Consider the following 15,630-nt stretch of genomic DNA (forward strand, 5'->3'; position numbering starts at 1 on the left):
TTGTGTATGACATATGCATATTTGAGTCATATCAAAGTCTTTAGCTTGGTGATTTGTCATATGCTTTTACCAAAGCAGGAATTGAACCCACAACCTTTTGGTTAGTGCATGGTTTTTTTATAACTACTCCACAGCATACCATTCCTTTGACACACCAAAAGTGAAAATGTACATCTTTCTGTAGCTGTTTATTCATCTCTAATATATCACAGAAAGGTAACTCATGTTTTCTCGCTTTCATCTTCTGTATGTCCCCAGAGAGCGAGGAGTTCGGCCCAATATTCATTCAGGAACCTGATGATGCAATCTTCTCCCTGGATACGGACAATAAGAAAGTGTTAATGAATTGTGAAGCCAGAGGAAATCCTGCTCCAACCTACAGGTACGGTTTACTCGTCTCATTAACGCGGATACAATTTTATTAAACGGATCATAAATGACATTTCGTTTCTCTGGAGCTTTACCTTGAATCCTTATTATCGTGTCCGGGTGGCATTTCTGTTAGAGTAATGATAATTTGACACAGATGTTGGATGTCTCCAGTGTGGATTACTAATTGGAATTGATGTGCTGTGCTGGAATTATAGTTTTATCTGTCAAACCCCATTGCACGACTATACGTACGTGCTATAATCTCAGAGAGGTCTTAACCTTTAGGAAACAGACAGGTATTGATCGATGGATTTGATTCCACCTGGAGGAATCACTTATCCTCTATAAGCATAAATAAGTAAAGGTGTAACCAACGTTGAATGATCCATTGTGTGACTGAACTGCTAGACACTAATGTGATTTGACTCCTGGTCTGTAATTTCGATCGATATGCTTGTCTAAGCGATTTAGCCCACTGTATGTGCTAACCGAACGTTTATTTTAATTTCTTCTAATTCATTTGTTTGTATTAGATAGTAACATCTAAGGTCAAAACATTGTTAACACACAATTCATAACGTACAAATTCATGTGACATTGCCACCTTGTAAAATGTAAACTAAAAATACAAAAGTGTAGTTTCAGTTTACTTTTTATCAATAAAACTAATAATAATAATAATATTACACTGTAACAAGTATGACAAGTATGATGCTAAATTCACTTCAAGAAAACTTTCAAGCAGACTGGTTTACTTGTAGCTGTCTAAGAAAGTACTTCAAGCCTACTGGTATAAGTAGTAAACTATCAGTGTACCTTTAAGTACACTGATAGAATGGCAGTAATGGGAAAATTACTAGTATGCAGTACTAGGTTCTGTAGTTTAATGTTGTGTACTCAAAGTAACACATTCGTTGGTATAGTACATTTTGTATACATAAAAGTATGCTTTTACAAGTAAAAAGTGGGCCAGTGTAGTCCCAAGTAGTACTTATAAATATACTACTAGTACATTGAAATTAGCATGCTTACTTTTTTTTTCTCAAATGTGCTGTTGTCTTTACAGCTGGCTGATCAATGGAACAAATTTGAATGTAGAAGCAGATTTCCGATACAGTATGATTGACGGGAACTTGATCATACACAACACGAGCGAGGCCATAGATCACGGGAGATACCAGTGCAGAGCGGAGAACAGCATTGGCATCGTCATGAGTAGAGAAGCCCTCCTGCAGTTTGCTTGTGAGTAATTGAATGTTTTTGTAATCTGACATTTTTCCTTTGTTTTGAATGCCGAAATGATCCTGACTGATCTAAAAGATTCCTTTCCAGTCAACGCATTGTTTAAGTTAACGTTGGTCAGGTTTGGCATGAGGACAAATCAAATTAAAGTAAATTCCATGATGCTTTGCTGCTCTTCTTAAAAGTAGCCTTGGGGTTGTCTCCATAGGGAAGTGCCCTTAACGCTTTGGCTCACAAAACCAGAGCAAAGAGCATATTTTCCTCACTAGCATTTCATTGGCCTCCTTCCAAAAAAATGATAGTAAGCCAAGAACGCATACTGTGCAGGGCCACAGGCACAATTGCTCAGTGGAAAACACATTGTTAGGTTTGCTTACTGTTTCCCCAAAAGCAATGGCCATGGTAGCCTTATTGGCGTACCCGACGGGATTATGTACTTGACTATTCACTGCCCATGGTGTTTTACCCAAGACTTGTATACATATGATTTAACATTCACAGGACGATACCATTATTCCTAGCTGTGATTTGGAACTACAGGACTTCAAGCCTGTTCTGCACCGCACAGTAAATTCGATATCAAGAGGTGTTCGTCCATGTAGAGTTCATGTTCACTCGCCTACACAATGGTTGAATAGATTCTTTTCTGCTTTGTTGTGTTCTTTGATCTCTCTGTACCGAGAAAGGATTCTGCAAAGTTGTCCGGTCTTTTCTTTTAAATCTCCTTCTGTGCTGCCAACACGCATGAACACACTATTCCGTCTTATTCCCTCACCCTTCTCCGTCGTCTGGTTCTGACCTTGGTCCACACATTGTGGCAAATTCTGAAGGCCTGTCGGAGAGACAAAGGAACGCTGTCAGCAGCAGACATTGGGGTGCAGAGCTTTTCCCAGACCTCTGCATAACAAGTGGCCACAATTTATCACCCTGTTGGACACTCAAGGATCTTTCATTCTGGTTGGCGTGGGGCGTGAGCCTGTTATGGTGCTTCATTTATTTTCAGGAAGAGGTAACATTACAATGAATTAACTGTTGCAGGTGTGGTGTAGGCAGCAATCAGGTCTAGGTCATGGTTTGATCCCAATTTTTTTTTGTCCTTCACTTTCCTGATTGTTTAAATTATCTTCTAAATAAATAGATGAAAAAATGTACATTCAATGTTTTGCAAGAAATGGGGAAGAAACATTAAAATTATTAGAATTTGCTTGATACAAATATTTGTTCAATTGAAGGTAGTCATTTAGAAATAGTGGAATCTGAAGTGCACTCAAGAGTTTCAACTGACCACCGACTACTGCTGTGCAATTTTAAAATGATTAAAGGCACTGATTCCCTGTTGGAAGAGGAGTCGGTTGGTGAAATGCAAACAGTTCTTGTGGCCTGCCAGCGGTAGGGGAACATTTATCTCTTTGTTTGCTGTGTGTGATTGAGAAAGCCTGGCATGAGATTCCAAGAGACGGTCAACTCGGTCATTTGAGAGGGGCCTAGTCTTTGAGCCCATCCATGGATGTCTCAAGCCCTCCTTTGTTGGCAGACCCCTCAAATCCCTTGCCAAGGAAACCGGTTGGTGTGCAGAGAGTATCCATCTCCTTGGAGACCAAGCAATGCATTTATATATACAGTAAAAAAGAAGAGGGAGAAAAGAGAGAGAATCTCTAGTCTGTATTCCTTTCACAGTGTGAGTATTGTGCCCTGAAACCATTCCCTGTTGGACTTTTTTCTGTGTCTTGGTTTAGAAGCAGAACTCCCTGGTTCAACCTAGTTACCAGGCCAGGCTTTGAAGACTAGGAAGAGGGGAGGTATGTTTCTGATCTAACTCCCTTCTGAGATGCAGGCCTCTCAAAAGACAAGTGGGAGAATATGAGGTATCATGGCTCTGAGGGAACAGAGCTGTGGATATATACAGTGGTCATTTTTGTTTGTGGAGAACTTTACTCTTTTTGCATTCTCTGAGCATGATGTGGGCGAAAGTCATATAGTATGAGTTCCAAAACCCAGTGTGCTGTGCTACTGTCTACATATAGGCAACGATAAAGGCAACATTGGATGGATCGACCTTTAAGTATTGAATCAAGTATATTTATAGTTTTAACGCAAGACTTTAAACTGAGGTCTTTGCTTAACTTTCTGGGATTACTACTGTGTGGAAAATGGCAAAAATACTGTCAAGGTAGGGAGCACATTTGAATTCACCAAATGACGGTCTAGTGTGCAAATATACCTTAAGTATTTCTAAAAAAAACTGTGTATTGTCTTAAACCGGCATACGCTTATCGAGATGAAAAAGCATCCGTTTTAGCAGATCTTTATCTTACTTCCCGTCCTCCCTTATTGTTGAGAACAGATGAACATCGATTTACCGTACAATGGTTTCAATTTACCATGCAAGATGAGGGGTCAGGAAAATACGAGATGAGTACTTGGAACTGACAGAACACACCAAGTCGACAGATTTTAATCTCTTCTATCGTAACTTCTATCAAAGGGTTCCATTTTTCACGACGCTCACGAAAACACAATTTTTGACAGTTCCGTAAATTATGTGAATTTCAGCAGGACCTCACAATTTACTGCGCAAGCTACATTAGCAGGGGAAGAAAGAAATAAAATGGAAAAAATAAAAATTCTTGTTACATGTCATCCCTACTCATGTTTCACGACCCTAGCTGTCTGAAGATATATCATTTATATCTTCAGATCTCGCCCGTCCTCCGTGTAGGAACAACAAAAGAAAATCTATTTTCCCATTTAGACTACAGCGGAGAGCATTGATTAGTTATAATTCATACGTCTGGAGTGAATTGAAGGAAGGCAGGGGTAAGGAGCTCGTATGGAGAACAAGGCGGCAACGGTGACAGTGCCTGATAAATCAATAATCTGCAGCATTACAATGGGATTCTGAGCCTCTCCATTCCTGCTCTCTTGTGACAGTTTGTTAGAGGAGATCACCTTCCTAAGGCCATACATTACACAGCACACACCCATCATTCTTTTCAGCCAACAGACATTTGGCACTTTCTAGCACTCCGGCCTGCCAACCACCCGTTTCACATAAATAAGATATAAACTATCGGATCGCTCAATCTTTTACTTCATTTTTTTCCTTTCTACAGTCCCACAGGAGCGTCTCTTCTGGTCTCACTGGATCTTTTCATTTTTCATCGAGAAAGGAAACTTTGATCTTTTTTCTTTCATTGCGGCACCCTGAAGATTTCAGGGTTGAAGACAAGTGTCACGCCTGTTGATGGCTCCTTGTGCTTCTGATACAATGCGCTAAGGATCGCAAACAGAAATATCTGGACAAACCAAAATCCATGTTTAATCGATGTCAGAACGTAATGTTTTTTTTTTGGTAAATTCTGTTTTACTCCTTTTTACAGTATTTATGAAGTTTTATGAGCTAGATTAGCAGAGCCCATAGCAATTGTTAGTTATGATGAACGTCCGCAGTAACAAATTCTACATCCAGAGATCATCCGCAGCAGGGTACAAAAGAAGAAATCCGAATGTATTCACAGCTGTAGTTTCTCTCAGTAACAACAAGCAGCGAAGCAGCACAAGAGGGAAAACCAGATGGTGTGTTTGGTGGGCATTAAATTTGGATTTTGAGAAAGGGGCACTTTGCAGGTATAAAGGCTAAAATTACTGGTCCGGAGTGCATCTACTTGAGTTTCAAATAAACATTTCACATGGAAAAAAAGTGAAAATCAGGCTCTTCAGAACACTCGGGAATGCATGCAGCGCATGAAATGCGACAGATTAACAGCTTTTCTGTAGTGGGGGAGTGTTAACCCATTATAATTGAAAAGGTTGCAAGTTCATTTTCTGTAGGGTGATTGTATTGTACGCAGGAGCGTCTGACTGTGCGGAACACAGAAGAATCAAAAGTGCACTGTTTTCAGAAAGAACAGAAATGCATACTGTATGTCTTCATGAGGCCACAAGAACAAATAAAAAACTGATCTGTTTATGTATTTGCTTGGGTTTGATTTCTGTTTATTATAATCAAATAAAGTAACAGATGGTTGCTTTTCAGTTGTACTTTAAAACATTTAATAAAAATATACTTTTGCTAAATGTTGGTAATGATCTGGACTTTTTTGGGTTTAATGTAATTAAGTTATCTATAAACAGAATTTGTCTGTTTGATCTTCTGTATTTGATTTAAATTGTGACCTTTGATTCTCACTCAAGTGTTTTTTCCATCAGTTGATGAGGTACCTGAAGTATCTTGGTCATTGGTCTTTCACTATCTTTCACCAACTTTAGAAACTAAATTACGAGTATATCATCATATTTTATTTAGCATTATCAAAGTAAATTTAACTCTGGACTATTTTTTCTCATTGTATAAACTGTTTAAATAAAAAGGTTTTATTTATAAAAGCTATACATGTCTATTTATCACGTCAGGGATGGATGTCAAGGTTGTGCTTTTTAAATAATATGTTCAACCAGGAAACATAAAGCACAGCGATCTTTCAGCTGTCAGACGTTATAACAGACAGGATCAAAGATCGGCCATTATTCAGCGGAAGTCATTTACGCTGCATTGATGTGTCAAAAACAGCCGTGTTAGCGGTCCAGATATTTTAACACCGTCAGTGAAGAAAAACTACGTACTGTGTTTGCTTTGATTTGAGAATGTATCATTTGTTTGTAGATGGAAAGTAACATCAAAATTGTTTGCTAGAAAACATGTTTCAAAGTGTCATGTCATGTAAAGTTTACCAAAGTCTGCTATTCAAAATTCCTTTTTTATATAACCAGTAAGTGTACAGTAGCTGTCGAAGCAGTAAATAAGCTACTATAAAAAAGCTTTTTTCAATCTTCTCACTTGTTAACATCATTTAATGACAGTTAATCTCAGCACAGTCACAAGTGCGGCAATAGTGACAAACTGTGATATATTTGAAAAATAAGTATCATCATAGTATTTAATATACATTTCACATTTTTCACAACAAAACGCGTGATCAACATGTCACCCCATGTTGACAACATGTCGCCACAATTCACATGCAAATTTGCATGAGACTACCACGTGCTTAACGTGTCTAGATGTGTTTTTGCACATGTGACATTCGTGTGGCATGACTGAGCTGCTGTCAGGGGTGAACTTCCCGCTCAGCCTCAAAATCCTACTAAAAAGCCTCTTTCTTAATAGTGCGATGCAAGCTGGCATTACTCTTCTGTTGTGGAACGGACACTTTTTATGATCCAAACCATTCACAATTGTTCATATTTTGTTTAACTAACAAAAGCATCACATTAGGTAAAATGAGGTGGCCAACTGTGTTTTTACCAATGTTTCCTATCTTTGCCAAGTCTGCAAATCAATCGTGAAATCTATTAAAGATTCCAATATGAGCTCAAACATTTGTCATCAAATTGACGTCCAGATTATAATCTAGACCTCTTTATTCCAAATGTTTTTATGGCAGTATCAATTCTATCATCTTATCACATCTGCCATGTTTTTGTTTTGAAAGTCTTTACAGTGTTTCTGGTGAGGGATTAATGCTCTGTGATTTGTGCATTGTGGAAAAATGCAGCAGAATGATTCTGACGTTGGGACGGTTCTGGAAATGGGATCCTGACACGCCATCTGAATTAAGCCCCTCCCCTTTCAAATCCCCCCATGCCATGTCATGAAACCTGAAAGCAGCAAATCCGAATGCTTAGGTTGTCTCCAGAGCTTGGAAAACCACATATGAGCAATAATGCATTTACCTCTGGGTGAACTATTCCCTTCACTGGTATCTAACTAGTTTCAATTAGCAACACTGTTTATCGGCAGCTTTTGGTTCTCGAGAGCCACAAAACTGTAGTTATTACTTTGTCCCTTAAAGGCAAGTTGCAAATTAAGTGTCATTTCCAGTCAAACGCGGCTTGTGCCGTTCCTCATATCTGTGTGTCAGCGCAGCGATGCTTAATTGGGACGCTTATTGATTTGTTGACCTTCAGAAAGGCTGCTAACATTCCATTTCCATTTGCCCTGTTACCAAGAGCTTTAGTAAGTGCAAGTTCATATCTGCAAGCTCAGACCGAGCCGAAATGACCTTTTAAACATTTAACTCAAAAATAGCAATTGAAGATCTCGGAGTAAATCTGTGAATTCCAAACAAAGGGGAAATTGTTTTCTTGTTTGTCCGTTTTTTAATATGTTTTCTACACTACCGTACTGATACTCTGCTTATTGGCTTCCGTTTATGGTTTTTATCACTTCTCGTCTCAAAAGTATTTGCCTGTAGGAAGGAAGAATAACAAGTTAATTTTTAATCGCTCAATTGTTGCTCCTACATTAAAGATCCCATGAAATCAATAGATTTTGTCTGGAAATCACTTGAACTCCTGTATTTGGCTTCGTTGAGATCTTCAAAATGTCTCGGGGGGCACGCCCCCCACTTTGAGAACCACTGTTCAAAAAATACCTCTGTTCTTATGAGGTGCGTGTGTCTGGGACAATGTTGATATTGAAATCACTTGATTTAAGCACCTATCGTACTATGGCTCTTTTATGACATATCGCTTATTGCTCCCTGAACTCTTTGTAAGTTGCTTTGGATAAAAGCCTCCAATAAATGACTAAATGTAAATGTTATGAAATATATTCTCCTGAGACATTAAATGAATAGCTCACATACAAATTCTCATCATTTACTCACCCTCTTGTCATTTTAAACCTATGTGACTTTATTTCTTTTGCAAAACACAAAAGATGATATTTTGAAGAAGGTTGGTAACCACAACCGTTGGTCCTCATTGACTTCTATCGTATTGACACAAAACCAGTGTCAACCAATACACAAAAGAAGATATTTGGAAAAATGTTGAGAACAGAGAAACGTTGGTTGAAATTATGGACACTGGTTTTGTATCAAAGGGGACCAACGGTTTTCTCAACAATTTTCAAAATAAACTTTTTGTGTATTGGTTGAACATTGAATGTTTGACATGACAAGATGGGTTGTTAATAATGATAGAATTAGTTTTTTGGGTGAACTAGGCCTTTAAAGAGTAAACTCTTGTGTTGCCTTGGTAATATGACATCACAATCCGGTTCTCACTGTTAGGGGAGGTCAGCCAATGGTATGGCGTTGGTCTCAGCCATTCATTATGGCGATGTATGCAAATGCAGTTTTGTCTCAACACAACAGTTGAACTGTAGTGGCTCCACATGTCGTCTGCTAACAATCCCATCGTTCCTGAGCTGAAACTAACCCGTGTTCATTTATGTGTAGCAGTAGATGTGGATTGTTTACCCTTATATTCTCTACATTATCCAGATAACATTATCATCCCGATACTGTCCTCGTCCTCGCTCCAAACCGTAACGATCGCTCCAAATTTTTATGCTCTTTGTGAAATAAAATGATTTTCTACCTCTCTCTCCGGTACTCATGCGATTGAAGGCTTCCAGCAAGGTTAGCTGTTTTAATTACCACTTGGCCGTTGTGTCTGGCGGGAAACAGAAAGCGAGATTTAAGTGGCAGGTTTTGGGTGTGAACACACCGAAGCGAGGGTCACACCTCCGATGACGGGCACTAAATCTGGCTGAGCCGCGAGCTCTTATCCGGCTTTCAGACGCTCATATGCAATCTCTGACCCTTCATCTACAGGTTAACAGCTGCCTCTGTGCTTCCGTGTGTCACTCTGTCACTTGCTAAGACCGCTTCTGTGTGTGTGTGTGTGTGTGTGTGTGTGTGTGTGTGTGTGTGTGTGTGTGTGTCTTCACAGATCTCGAAGCCTTTAGCGGACGGACGAGAGGAGCAGTTTCTGTGCGGGAGGGCCAGGGAGTTGTGCTAATGTGTGCACCCCCTCCTCATTCTCCAGGTAGATATTATATCTCGCTCTCTTCTCTGTTTGTCTCTATCCTGGTGAAAATAGGTCACATATGTTTAGATTAATGAGCTGGTTCCGTACAATCTCATATGATTGGTATAGCGAAGTTCTGTGCCAAATGCAGATTTCTTACCGCAGATGTTTCTTACCGTGTAACTGTTTAATTAGGGAAGATACATTTTTCATTATTTGGTACATGGGGTAACGGTCCATAAAAATATCAGAAAAAATGAATAAAAAATTGTTTAAACTTCAGATGCAGATCGTTTCATTTCGCATTGACTTGTAAATTGAGTAATTTGGCAATTAGGTACAGTGTGAGTTTGGGAAAATGGTATCAGTCAATAAAAGCTATTTTTCACACTGTCGGCTATCGGACGATAGTTTAGAAACAACCCATGGTCAGGGCCGATATATCGTGTTAATCAAAAGAAGACTATAAATGTGTGCGCTGTATGTAGAAATATAACATTATTCTTCAGAATCTGCATGGGTTTCGGCATCAGCAGATATCGGTCTGAATAATCGACTATCAGTATCGGTGGAGAAATTTAGTTTCAGTGCATCTTATTAAGGTGTTATGGGCGTGACATTTGCCTTCAAAACTTGAAACATACATTCTCATAGAATGATTCTCCTGCCAACATATACTGAGCAATAGGTTTATATTTTGTTTAACACCTTACGACAGTTTGAAGATATTACAAAATGTTCTATTTCTATTTTCTGTCTTAAATTTAGAAAAGGTGACAATATACTTTTTAGGAATTCTGTGAATGAAACCAACCAGAAAACAGTAATTACCAACAACTGAAGAAGTAACGGTTCTTCACAGAACACAAAATATTTAATGACAATATTCATGCGTGCATTTATGAGAAAGATGTTATCAATGTGACATTTCTCTGTTATGGACGTGACTGTGGAAAATCATTAAAAATGCTTTAAAATCTTTCCCTCATGAGTATTTATACCACCCAAAGGTTGATATCAAATATCAAAGTGGTAAAAAAGTAAAACCCTGACGTGTGCATGGAATTGCTCAGAGCAAGTCTTTATACTTGCTCTCCAACAGCAGCAGCGTAAGCAGATCTACTTCCAGTACCAAATTCATTCACATGTCATGATCATTATCTTTAAGTGACCAGAAAGGCAACGCACGCTGACCGAAGGCAAGTTTAGCTGTTGAACATTTTCACTTGATCTAGACTAAAACAGCACTAGCGCGTTCATTTTTGCTGATGTAAGTTGGTCTTTCAGCAAGTAGATTTTCTTGCCTCCTCTCTTAAATCACTGTGTTTCTGCTTGTCTCTGCTTCAGCATCAGTAATTGCAGGTTAAATGAAGTCGGATGCAAGCAGACTAGAAGGCACAGAAACAGGCAGTAGACTGTTGAACCAGTGCTATCAGATGAGGGGCTTGTGGCGTGATGGCCATTTTTAGAACACTTAGTGGGGACCCCGAGTAACCTCATCCGTCTCTCTACCTGTCTGCTGAGAGCCCTCATCAAAAAATATGCTTTAAAGAAGCATTTCACCCAGAACTATCAAACCTGGCAGGTTGGTCAGTAACATTGAACCTCTCTTCCTCACATCAAGGCTATGTGGCCTCAGAGAAATGTTTTTTGTGGCATTTTTGTTCTCCTCAGCGTTGAACTGTTGCATGAAAAAGATGATGTCATAGAAATAATAGCACTTGGGTTTGACACAATGGCGTAATTTTCCTGTTTGGATGAACTGTTCCTTTAATTTCAAGGAAATGACAGTGTCGGGTCATAAATGAGTCAAAGTATAATGGTCTGATGTTTCTTTCAACGCATTTGGTAACCTCCCATCTCTCGCCTTGCCAAAACACGCTGGATCAGCCCCAGACGTGTGATACCGAACAGACAGAGGTCATTATTGCACCATGCAGACACGAGTGTGTCCATCGCAGTTTACACAGCGATAAGGAGCCGAGAGAAAGTGTCAGCGGTTTTAACGCCGGTCTAAATTTACTTGCTGCTTGACTGTGTGCAGAATAAATCCTAGTCTCTGCTGACACAGTTTCGGATCAGTCCTTATCTCCTCAACCTCCTCCCTCCTTGGATCTATTTACATTAAGTCGGTCTCGCTCACTTCAGGCTCGCTGTCTTTAGCATGTGTCATCTTGATAATTATAAGCCTTTGTTTTATTACTCTGCGGCTCTCGACAGTGAAGAGCCATTGATTTCACCTGATCGAACCATGAGCAAGAGATCGAACGGGACGCCTGGGATGTTCCAGTCTGCCGTTCCAGACATACAGTAGCTCAACGTTGACTGTTTGCTACGGGACAATAGTTGTGAATCATCAAGAGACTGTGTTTGTGTCATTTGCATCATGCTAACTGACTAGTGTCCTGTTTCATAGGGGGAATTTACTGGCTCTGTGTGTTAACCTATCCATCTCCAGCCGGTCGATGTGCGTGTCCAGTCAAGCATCAGAATCCAGGCTCAAATTTACTGGATCATTAGAAACGTAACGAAAACGCACTCAGACAATTATTTCACATGCACAGACGAAGGCAGTGTGAGCACTTCAGTGGCCAGTTTCAGGGTTTTCTAGAACAGAGCATGAGTGAGCTTCGTTTGCAAATGGACATGTAAATAGCAACCTTATATTAGAGTTTTTTTACCAAGGGTTTTTACCATATTGATGGGTGTCATTAATTGGTAGTTTAAACACCCATGTGACGTCTTTAAAGCACTGTTTAAAAACTGTGAATTTTCACACCCATGATATCCTTGATATCGAGAACACATCCGGGTACTTTCATGCATTCTCTGTTCTTGAGTATTGGAAGCAGACTTTGACGGTTGTTCATGACGTAGAGAGAGAACATGAGGACACCAGAGCGCTGAAAAACGCATATTGAGAAACTCTGGTGTGATGAGTAAAAATGGTAAAAACCCATCAATATGGTGTGATGAGGGAGATCGTTGGCAGGTATGGGAGATTGCTCACGGGAGACAGGCGAGGGAGCATGGGAAATGTAGTCCGTGGGGATACAGATAATAGAGGCTGAGGTGGGAAGAAAACCAAAAAGACAGAAAGACTACAATGGTTTGGACTACCATCGGGTGTCTGTGACGTGAATAAACAAATGAAGCGTGAAATCAGTCTATGGAGAACACCAGGAAGGAGACAGGGGCAGACAAGACCGTGACACATCAGGGATTTAGTCAAATATAAACAGATGGTTTAATATACTGCTAAAAGTCAAGTCAAGTCGAAAAATACATTACTTTGAGAATATCCAGTTTGACTGAAAAATGTCATATCCCTAACATTGGAATTTCCCAAATCACTTTAAATATTGATTGTACATTATACTGTATATTGAGGTGAGGTGGGGTGATTTGTGGAAAAGAAACCAGAGGGGATATTTTGGAAAGAAAATACAAACCACTTATACTGTATGTGGCCCATTAGGCTATAGGCATTTATAGAATAATTACAAATTTAATAAACCAATTGTGGAACTGTATTCCATTTGTAACGCAGAGCCAACAAACACAGACATTCAGATGTTTTAAATGCAGACATGTGTTCATTTTTATATTCAATGATGCTTCTGCCAGCAAACATCAGGTGTGCTGCTAAAAATGCTTTTTGAGATTTGAGATTAAGTAGCCTTTATTATTGTTTTCTGTGTTTTGATGACATTGATGACATACAGAATAGGATTACTTTATTTTCTGTTTGAGAGAGGTGAGTAAATGTTTGCTATAAAGTGCACTAACTGTCTTTATATCACATTTCAACGTATTCCGTGACACGTTTCATCCAAAGAAACTTGAATATTTACATTTATGCATTTGGCAGACGCTTTTATCCAATTTTACATTGCATTATACTACACATTTGTTTCTAAGTATGTTCAATCCCTGGGATAAGAAACTATGACCTGGACGTTGCTAGCTCCTTGCATTAACCACTGAGCCAGAGGAAAGCTGTTCAACTGTTGTTATATAATTTAATATAGCAAATATAATTGATTTTTGTTCTTCAAATCCTACGTTTTTTTGCGCTTACATCATCAAGTCAGATGGTCAAGTCAGAAAACACTTGATGACACTACGTTCTGAATTCAAGACACTGGAACGCACCAGGGATACAAATATTAGAGCGGAGGCACGGATAAAAAGACCAGAAGGGGGAAAATCCTCTCCATCCCCCCCAGCATATGACACCCTGTATATATATACAATCGAAATACACAGTGGATGGGGAACCAAATATATTTTACATGTGTCTAGATTGTCCATTTTCCTTCCGAGTATAAGTCTGGAGACGTTGATTTGCTTGTTCGGGTATGTGGTTTATCAGGGTTATGGCTAAACTCTGCAGGTAAATGGATCTCACGGGCCAGAGTAGAGAACCACTGATCTAGATTATAGCTCTGTTAAACAATGTTAAATGAGTTTTAATGCAGTATGTTGGGCGTTTGTTGCCTGTTTTTCTTTTACTATCCCTTTTTCAAACTGCACAAATCTCAAGTGTAAAATGTTACCACCTGCAACCTCAAATACAGACAAGAAAAACCCAAGCAAGTAATTGGCGTAAGGCAAGGCTGTTATTATTTTCACTATTGATTTTCAGTAATTGTTTACCCTGCATGGAAAGCTGGTGAATTACCATCACTCACTGGCTACCGGGTCACAGAATGAGATGTCTTAAATGCCAGTGCCAGTCATGCCTGGAGACACAAGTTCTTTCCTAGTAAAAGGTAAAATGTAGGCCTGCTCTAGGTTTTTTGTGATCTTAATACCTAAAAGACTTTTGTAGATTTGTTTTACTTCGTGTGGAATTGTTTCCACAAGTGCATGTCATAAAAAAACTGTTTGACTGTTTTCAGTACAGCCGCTTTTCAACAATGTAAATACACTTGAATTATTAGATGAGTTGAAAAAATCAATAAACCAGCGCCTGCAGCTTACATTTGAAAAGCATCTCAGGAATGCACTAGACAGTATTGATTGTATACTAACTGTATCTGTTGATTGTATTATCTATTTATAGTCTATCTAGACAGATATCGTTCATTTATGAGGTATGTACCACGTCATGACCGAACACATTCACGCATGGCTCTATAAATCCTATGATAGCACCATACAGTTATACGCTAGAAGTATTAAATGTTTGCTTGGAGGATTAGCACTCCATAGAAATTGATACGCGTAGAACGGAGAGAACTGGGGGGAATTTATTTTAGAACTCGCAGGAGGACTTTGAGGTTAATTTGTCTTTCATTTGCCTGAATTGCTGGTAGGAGGCTCCGTTCGCATTAATATGGGTAGATGACTTTAAAACTGCAAGTGATTGAAAATAATTTGGGATCACTGAGATGTAAACAGGATATTACTCTCAATTTTATCACTGTGCTCTACGGGTGGATGTATAGAGGAGGCGTTGTTGGTTTTTGACCTTGATGAATGTGTGATGCACCGATGGCTCATTGAGAAATGAACTGTAAACAGCATGTGCATGTATCTCAGCAGTTACATGATGGGGGAGTGTGGGTTGTAGTTTGCTTGTCGGAAAACAATTTAAAAACACATTTTTAAATACATTATTTGAACCAAACAATGAAGAAAAAGATGAACAGAGGGACACATTTGTCACATTTTACATTAACAATAGTTTTCACTCGGTTGAATTCAGTATATAAATAGTAACTGCACATTACAATTAGCCTCAGAAAGCTTTATCAAGAGCCAAAAGTTCAAACTTTTGTGCTTAACATTGTTTGACGCTCCTTACACGATACAGGACGACTTACCTGATACAGTCCTACTCGGTTTTATTTACGAGATAAAAAAGTATTGTCTTCTCAGGCGATATTAACCCTGTATGAAAATGTATCGAAGTGGAAAGTCTTTAAAGAGCAGCGATCCATCACCAGAAGCACGGCACCTGTATTTACTATGCAAAAAGAAATAAATGGCCTATGAAATTCATACGTTAATTATGTGCTGAATAAATTGGTCTTGAGGAAATTCATTTGTGCCATTAGGAAATTTGTCTCCCTCTCTTTTTCCTTCTCTCTGCTGTAAGAAAGTCTGTGACTTTGATACAGTCGACATACGGGAAACAGCGTGAGCTCAGAGGAATAATCCAGTGTGCCATATCTGCTGGATTTCTATGAT

General features: G+C 39.1%; 1 protein-coding gene across 1 annotated transcript in view; it reads left to right on the forward strand.

Moving 5' to 3' along the window:
• The window catches only part of cntn5 (contactin 5), a gene marked incomplete at its 5' end in the record, with an annotated part of 94,206 nt that overhangs the window by 13,696 nt on the left and 64,880 nt on the right, over nt 1-15,630 (forward strand). Inside the window, 3 exons of the mRNA XM_079465335.1 lie at nt 259-382; nt 1,439-1,614; nt 9,355-9,450. Of these exons, the coding sequence (XP_079321461.1) occupies nt 259-382; nt 1,439-1,614; nt 9,355-9,450 (396 nt within the window). The remainder of the gene's footprint in view (nt 1-258; nt 383-1,438; nt 1,615-9,354; nt 9,451-15,630) is intronic.

Source organism: Barbatula barbatula, assembly GCF_947034865.1.
Source record: "Barbatula barbatula genome assembly, chromosome: 10".
Lineage (NCBI taxonomy): Eukaryota > Metazoa > Chordata > Actinopteri > Cypriniformes > Nemacheilidae > Barbatula > Barbatula barbatula.